The sequence below is a fragment of the Tupaia chinensis genome, unplaced genomic scaffold (genome assembly GCF_000334495.1).
Source record: "Tupaia chinensis unplaced genomic scaffold, TupChi_1.0 Scaffold000286_1, whole genome shotgun sequence".
Classification (NCBI taxonomy): Eukaryota; Metazoa; Chordata; class Mammalia; order Scandentia; family Tupaiidae; genus Tupaia; species Tupaia belangeri.
In genome coordinates this window covers 106284-114385 of record NW_006159770.1, presented here as the reverse complement: position 1 = coordinate 114385, position 8102 = coordinate 106284, and the positions used below count along the sequence as shown (strand labels likewise).

At 52.4% G+C, this 8102-nt stretch overlaps 1 protein-coding gene and 1 long non-coding RNA gene across 3 annotated transcripts in view; one reads left to right on the top strand and one right to left on the bottom strand.

The window, feature by feature from the left end:
• LOC102474665 (uncharacterized) overlaps positions 1-8102 on the bottom strand; it is a 92004-nt gene that overhangs the window by 12565 nt on the left and 71337 nt on the right. The window contains exons 27-30 of the mRNA XM_027772578.1: positions 3134-3188; positions 1681-1723; positions 1482-1616; positions 616-685 (exon numbers count right to left, since the gene is read on the bottom strand). Of these exons, the coding sequence (XP_027628379.1) occupies positions 616-685; positions 1482-1616; positions 1681-1723; positions 3134-3188 (303 nt within the window). The remainder of the gene's footprint in view (positions 1-615; positions 686-1481; positions 1617-1680; positions 1724-3133; positions 3189-8102) is intronic.
• Positions 516-6780, top strand: LOC114008092 (uncharacterized). 2 transcript variants are annotated; one of them, XR_003549653.1, is made up of 3 exons: positions 516-2626; positions 4953-5288; positions 6317-6780. It is a non-coding gene; the product is annotated as an uncharacterized LOC114008092 (long non-coding RNA). The 2 variants fall into 2 exon arrangements; XR_003549654.1 differs by lacking the exon at positions 6317-6780 and having other exon boundaries at positions 516-827; positions 1349-2626; positions 4953-5493.

Here is an 8102-nt window from a genome sequence, read left to right as displayed (position 1 = left end):
GAGAAATCACCCTCCAGGGGGGATGGCCACACCACAATTTCTTCTCCATTCTCCTCTCGGGATTTTGGGCACGCACGCACACATGTCAGGCGTGAGTTTTAAGCTGCTGGGTCTGGGACGCGAACCACGGCTGACTACATGGGGTACTATTACTTCTGAAGAACCAAACCTCTTACCACATCACTGAGACAGGATGAGAGGCAATTGCCAATGATCATTCTAAAACCAGAAAAACTGTGACGCAGGAAGATTTGGGAACTTGCCCAAAGACATAAATTAAAATAAATAAATAGAAATTGAGAAAGAGATAAAGCAAAAGAGGGAGAGGAGAGGGAAGAGGAGAGAGAGGGAGAGGAGAGAGAGGGAGAGGAGAGAGAGAGGGAGAGGGAGAGAGAGAGGAGAGAGAGAGGGAGAGAGAGGGAGAGGAGAGAGAGGGAGAGGGAGAGGGAGAGAGCATAGCACCTCCCAAGGGCCCGGTCAGGTTCTTCATTTTCCATCCCATCATGATTTGGGGCATGCACACACATGTACCTGGCATGTTTTTCAAACCACCAGAACCAGGATTCAAAATGTGGTCAGCCGTGAGGGCTCGGGCTCCTTCCACACAGGCCCAACCACCGGCTGGGGGCTGGCTCTGAACAGTTTCCGTAAGTGAAAGGGACGTCAGTTTGTCTCCGCGCTCGTTCTGCGGAGAAAGAAGCAAGACATTAACGCAGAGCCTGGACAAGCGCTGTTGGTGCTAACACACGGAATTTCTCTGTCTGGGTGAGCAGCGGATTCATGATGGAAACTCACTCTGTGTACTGTAAAGAGGGCGGCGGCTGAAGGTGAGAATAAACAAAGGAGAGAATAAAGGAGACAATGTTTCCTAGCCTGTCCTTTCTTTGTCCTTATCTTTTTATGTTGTTGAACATTTTCCATTTCCTTTAAAGAGAAAGTAAACATGCAGCGAATCTTACTCGTTAGGGGTCCAGTTTTAGGAGTTTTGCTAAATACGATCCTGGAGCCCCACTCAAGACCCTGAGCAGTTCGAGTCCCCGAGACGATGGAAAGTTTGACAGACTCGGCTCAGTGGCCGGCACGTTACGGGCCCACTTAACGTGGTGCTGCCTTCACACGGGAAGGCTGTCGGGTGGGCGGCGAGACCTCAGGGACGTTCGGAGGTGGCCCCAGGTGGTTGCACGTGGCAGCTGCGCTCCTGCATGAAGACGGAGGGGACTAAACCAAGCAGAACTTGGGAGTCTCGATGCTGGATGGGGGCTCCAGAGAGGGCCGGTACTGACCACGCGGGGGAGGTGAGGACAGAAACAGTGCTTCTCTTTAAAGGTTTACTTACTCATTTCTTCAGTGACGTGAGAGCGAGCAGGTGAGACCCCCAAAGGGTCGTCGTGCCACATCCATCCCCAGTATGCTCACAGCCAAGGAAGACGGAGCCAGGCCAGTGTGGTTTGGAGCTACAACCCCGGGATAAAATAGCCTACCATGATGGGCAGGGCCGTGAGCAATGGCGTTTCTGTGTCCCCACCCGGAGAGCCCACGCGCTCGGAGACCTTATTCTGAGACTCATGTTTAAGCACCTTTCCCATGAAGAAGTTACAGGACTGGCTCTGTATTTTCTGGGGAAGACTAATGCGCTAATTCAGACACCAGCGAGCAACCCTGGAACTTTCCTGCAGGTACCTGAGGGTGAGCCAGGCTGAGAAGCCGGGTTTTCTGGACGCTCCTGGAAGATAAAGGCCACAGTCCAAATCCGCATGCAGAACGGCCTTGGGTACATTTGCATCTGAGAAGACGTGGGGGCCTTGGGGCAGGCTAGAGGCTAGAGCAGCAGGACTCCCAGGGACACAGGTGCTGTCCTTCAGGGCTCCTCAGCCTCTGCACGGTCGCCATTCTGGGGCTGGGGATGCCTCTGCTGCCCTGTGCAGGATAGTTAGCAGCTGGCCGAACTCCACCCACGTCGCTGGTAGCACAGCTCTGGCAACAAACGTGTCTAGTCATGGACCAGCCGTCCCTGGGCGGGGAACAAGACTGCCTCCAGGCCGAGGGCCGCTGTTCCAGGACTCGATGGACTTCCATCTCCGGCTTCAGGGGCTCGCTCATCCCCGGTCACACTGCTCTAATCAAGTCGGTGGCCAGAGTAACCATCATGACATCGGTCCTCGTGTGCCCGAGGAGTTAGTGTCCTTTATCCAGAGGCTCTGACCGGTCCCTAAATGCCTGGCTCACCAGGGATTCAGACAAACGTGATTACCGAGAAGGGCTCTCTCTGAAGGGGCTCAGACCTGTGGAAAGGAACGCGACCTGCTTCCCTGCACCTGCAATCCCTACTTCGAATTCTGAACCCTCTTTAGCCAGCCGGTCCTGGCGGGCTCTGGCGGTCTAGGTCACCTCCCCAAACGTTCTCGTCACATTTGCTGGGGGCGTTGTCCTGGTGGTCTGTAACACCTTGCCCAGAAGCTGTCCTGGAGAAGAAAAGCCGAAACGGAATGTTTTCTCTTGGCTGAGGTCATAGCTCAGACCCCAGACTTCTAGGGCGAGTCTGGTCTAAACAAGAAGCCCTGCTTTCTGCTGTGAGATGTCCCCACTGGGAGAGAGGCCCGAGCTGCAGGCCTCAGCAAGGACACAGGTAGGTGCCGCTTCGGTCAAATGTTCTTACAATTCGGAGAACTTGGCCTCGCTAGGCTGACAGGAAAAGCAGGTCAGAGGAAATGGTGGGCAGGACCCAGGGCCACCCAGCAGTTTCCATGTTGACCACACACAGAGGGAGGCCAGACACGCCCGTATGTGTGAAAAGCCTGGTTATCTCCCTGTTGACCACACACGTACGGTTGGACGCGCCCGTATGTGTGAAATGCCTGGTTATCTCCATGTTGACCACACATGTACGGTTGGACGTGCCCGTATGTGTGAAAAGCCTGGTTGTGCGCTATGGCCGTTGCTCACATGCAGCCGTGGGACATGCAGATACTGAAACGTGGGGGAGGGAGAAAGACGTGGACGCTTGAAGAGCCATGACAGGGCGTGCTCACTGTGGGAGAGAGACACGTCTACACCGGGAGCGTATCTGCTCCCCTCCTCCCCAGTTACACACCTTACTCTGGTTAATCCTTGTCAATCTAAACGTCGTTCATACCAGGAAAGCAGGTTGCCGACGAGCAGGGCCATGGATTGGGAGAGCGCCACTTGTCCTTCGGGGAAAAAGTAACCGGGGACAAGGAAGTAGTTATTCTGGAATAATGAGGAAGGCCTGCTATATTCCTTCTTCTCTAGGAAGTTGGGCATTCATAGACTAGTGAAGGGAAGCCAGACCCTTCATGGCTGGCCACCGTTTGAGTCCCAGTCCTGGTGGCTTGAGAGACGCTCTCGGCCCATGAGCAGATCTGCCCCAAATCTCAACAGGATGAAGGACTGTGGTGTGACCATGCCCACGGGGGTGCCTTCTTCCTCTGTCTCTACCTGTCAAGAGTGCGCACCCTCAAGCCATTAGTGAAAAGGAAGCTGGGGTTTCTATTTACATGACTGGGTTCCTGGGAAACCATAGAAACAGTTGGGAGAAACGTTCTTGGACTGTGAGCTAACCCCTTGGCACCACTGAGGAGGGGGCTTGTATGTCCATGGCATGACCCCGAGGGGAGTTCGGTCTGGACCCTGGTTTCCTGACGAGTCTGCTCTAGTCTAAGTACCTTACGCACTACCTCATAGTCCCATGTCTCAAGTTCTTGGGGCTGCCAATCCTTTCATCGTGTTTGTGCTATTTTATTTCTTTACAAGGCTTGTGACTTTTATTGAGGGTTCATGTACCGTGGGCATCCCCGTGGATTCCAAAGTATAGCGTTCTGTAACATGGTGTTCTCCCTCAGCGTCCGGCTGTAAGCAGTTTTACGTAATGTGCGGGTTCGGTGGTTCCTTCCCTAACTCGGAGCGACACTCAGTCTCCTGTCATTGTCTTTGACTCATAGAGAGGGATTTTGCTTGTGGACCTAGGTTTTCCAGTCGTTTTCGGAGAGGACGATTGGAACAATTCTGGAGCTGTTTTCCTTTTGTTTGATTTGTCAGTGGGCACATTCTGGCATGTCTTTCTAGCGCCCGGGGTCAGGACAGCCGCGTGGGGTTCAGCCTCTCTAACCACCAGGTTGTGGGGTCGGGAGAGCGTTGCAGGACTCAGCCTCTCTGACCACGAGGCTGCAAGGTCAGGACAGCCACTCAGGGCTCGGCCCCCTCCCCACCAGGCCCTCCGGCTGGCCCTGGAGCTGCTTTTCCTGCGAGGAAACCCTTTCCAAGGCCCTGTCCCTTCAGGTGCTGCTCCTCTCAATACTCGCTCTCCAGAGGGCTTAGTTCAGAACGGCATCACGAGTTTCCTCGGGAAGGTGTTGAAGCCACGTCCCCAAGACTTTAGAGGTAACTTCTGTCCATTTCCCACCCAGTAGCAAACCGTTTTGCTCTCAATTTATTTTTTTTAGAGAGATTCTTGCTATAGGGTGTGTGTGCTTGCCAGAGAGACAGAAAGCGAGGAGTCATCCTCCCCAGGGGGATGGCCACACCTCACTCCCTTCTCCTCTTGGAGTTTTGGGCACAAATGCACATGTACCTGGAGTGAGTTTTGAGCTGCCGGGTCCGGGACTCGAACACGGTCAACTACGGCAGAGTCCAGTGATGTAACCATTACGCTATCTGCTGGTTCCACAATTTAATCTTTTAAAAACGGCTTTAGGTTAATTTATAGAACTGGGTGATGGTTTTTGTGCCTCGAGACCAGTCATTTTTACTTGGTTTGTGATAATATGCCCTGTGTCGATGGAGGTGTTTGTAGCGGGCGGCTCTCCGGGTGGGCAGCGCCAGCGCGCTGTGAAGGCTCCAGCGTTTCTGGTTATAAAAACGGTACGTACTCATTGTGAACAGGTGGTGGATACGGAAGCTGTGATGAGCACACGTATGTCACATTCTCATTCCAGTTTCAACACGACCCACCTACCATTACTGCCTGCTTTCTTCAGAGAGAGAAAGAGAGGTGCCCCAGCCTGGCCCCGTGCTGCGACCCGTCCCCGGGCCCCGCCGGCCTGGATCACAGCACACGTGTGTGCACCAGCATGTAGGGAGGTCCCAGGCAGGTCCCAGGCAGGAGCCCGGGCCTCCCCCACATGGTCCGGACACCACCTCACCCCCGATGCGTTCACAGTTGATACTAATGCAACGTTGGGGGTCCTCAGTTCGCAGGAACCCCGGGATGGAATGTTCTCTACTGCCAAAGCTTAGCTACTGGACGTCCCAGGCTCCCAGACTCTCCCCAGGTAGGTCTGCAGTCCTAAGTCTAACCCTGCTGCCCATGCGCCCGGTACCCGTGCAGCTCTGGGACTGTGATGAGCAAAAGCCACCAGATTTTAGTCTCTTCGGATGTTCGTGCAGATCCCTGCTCCGCCTGAAACCTGGGGTGTCTGCCGGACACTGCCTTCTTTTTTCCTTTTCTTTTTTTGGAGAGGTTTTTGCTATAGGGCACGTGCGCTGGCCAGAAAGACAGAGAGAGACAGAGACAGAAAGTGAGAAATTACCCCCCAGGGCAATGGCCATGCTGCAGTCCCCTCTCCTCCATTCTCCTCTCGGGATCTTGGGCACGCACATGTGCCTGGCGTGAGTTTAAGCCAGCGGGTCCAGGACTCGAACCGCAGTCGGCTACATGGGAGTCCAGTGACATAGCCATTATGCTAATTGCCTTCTGAAGCATCTCGGGCAGTTAATCTCTCTCAATGAGCTGGAGACACGGAGGTTGCTGCGTTCACAGCTGTGCACCTCCTGCCTCACCCTCCGCCTGCCCCGAGGCTGAGGCCAAGGCACTGAAGTGTCTGTCACCGCCCAGCACAGCCTCAGGGGCCACCGGAACCAGGTTGCTGCTCATCCACGTGCGAGCGCTTCCTCGTACAACTGTGGTGGTCCCTGGGGTGCCTTTAACATTCCATGGAGATCCTGTCACGGTCCTGACCTCTCACCTGAGCCAGCCACCACTCAGTCAAACTCCCCCATAAATAGGAAAACAACATCTTTTATTTTTTTAGTTTTTAATTTTGGCATGACTTCAGATTTGTCATAAAAGCACAAAAAACAAAAACCAAACACCTGGTCAAACACAGCTTCCAGGGCTCCTGTGGGCCCTTCCCCCAGGTTTCACCGTGGGGCACACCCGCATTCCTCGGGCTGTCACGGGTGCAGACTGTACATGTGTTGGGGACCCCACCCCCTGAAGCGGAGGTGACCCTGGAGATGCTCCCAACCATTCATTCTCTTACGTATACTTTAATCAAACCATGTTATATATAATTTACAGGCCATACAGCGTATCAACCTACATATTTTAAAGTTTTATATACGTATGTATTTATTTATGAGCGAGAAAGAGAGACAAGCTTCCTTGACAGGATCCCACACTGCGACGCACCTCCGGGCTTTCACAGCCAGCCTGGATCCAAGGACACGTTGACACCTGGGAACCGAACCTTGGTCATCCACATGTGGCTTCCACATCGCAGAACCTGCTCCTGCTGCACCGTGCAGCTGGGCCTTCACGAGCCCGTTGGCAGAGCAGAAATCCTTGGTGACACCGTAAACCCAGAGCGGTGCCACCATCACCACTGCTACTCCCAGGGGAGCCCCATCCCCGCCTGGAGTCTGTCCCCATGACCTCCGCCCTCTCCAGGCCCTGGGCAGCCACCACGCTCTGTCACTGCACGTTGCAAGTAACTTTCGGAAAGCTGTGGTAATATGTGCACAACCTAAAATTGACCATTTTTTTTGGAGAGGTTTTTTTTTTTTTTTAAATGTACCTTTTTTTTTGGTGAGGTTTTTTTTTTTTTTTTTTTTTTTTTTCTGTAGGGCGCATGCACTCGCCAGAAAGACAGAGAGACAGAAAGTGAGAAATCACCCCCCAGGGGGGATGGCCACCCCACACAATCCCTTCTCCTCCACTCTCCTCTTGGGATCTTAGGCAGGCACACACATGCGTCTGGCGTGAGTTTAAGCTACTGGGTCCAGGACTTGAACTGTGATCGACTGCATGGGAGTCCAATGATGTAGCCATTACACCATCTGATGGTCCCCAAGTAGACCATTTTAACAATTTTAATAGTTTGTTTTTATTGTGGTGAAAACCACATAACATAAAACATACCATCTTAACTGCTTTTACGTGTCCAGGTCGGTAGTGTTAAGTCTGTTTGCGTTGTTGTGAAACAATCTCCAGAACTTTTTTTTTTTTTTTGCCTTAGGGCATGTGCGCTCTCTGGGGAGGGGAAGAGACAGAGAGAGACAGTGAGAGGAAAAGTGAGATCTCACCCCTCAAGGGGGATGGCCACTCCTTAGTCCCTTCTTCTCTATTCTCTTCCTGGGACCTTGGGCATGCACACACATGTGCCAGGTGTGATTTTCAAGCCACCAGGTCTGCCACTCCACATGACTGTCCACGTGGACTTCAGCGACATAACTGCTATGCCATCTGCTGGTCCCTGCAGAACACTTTCACCTCACAAAACTGAAACTCTCTGTCTCCAAGAGGGGAGTTGCTTAATGTATACAGAGTTTCATTTTAAGCATTTTAAAAAAGAATTACTTATTTAATCTTATTATTATTATTGTTATTATTATTAGGTTGTTGAAAAAGTCATGACTTATACAAAAACATAGAAAAAATATGTCATGTGGACTAGCAGTTGGCATAATGGCTATGTCGCTGGGCTCCCATGTAGTCGACCACTGTTCGAGTCCCTGGCCCGGTGGCTTGAACTCATGCTGGGCACGTGTGCGTGCGTGCCCAAGATCCCAAGAGGAGAATGGAGGAGAAGGGATTGGCCATCTCCCCTGGGGGGTGATTTCTCGCTTTCTGTCCTTCTGTCTCTCTCTGTCTCTCTGGCAAACGCACATGCCCTATAGCAAAAACCTCTCCAAAAAAAAAAAATGTCATGACTTTTCCAATGACCTCATATTTTAAAATTTGCTAGAGTATATACGAGAGCGAGAGAGAGAGAGCAAGAGAGAGAGCAAGAGAGAGAGAGAGAGCAAGAGAGAGAGAGAGCAAGAGAGAGAGAGCAAGAGAGAGAGAGAGAGAGAGAGAGAGAGCA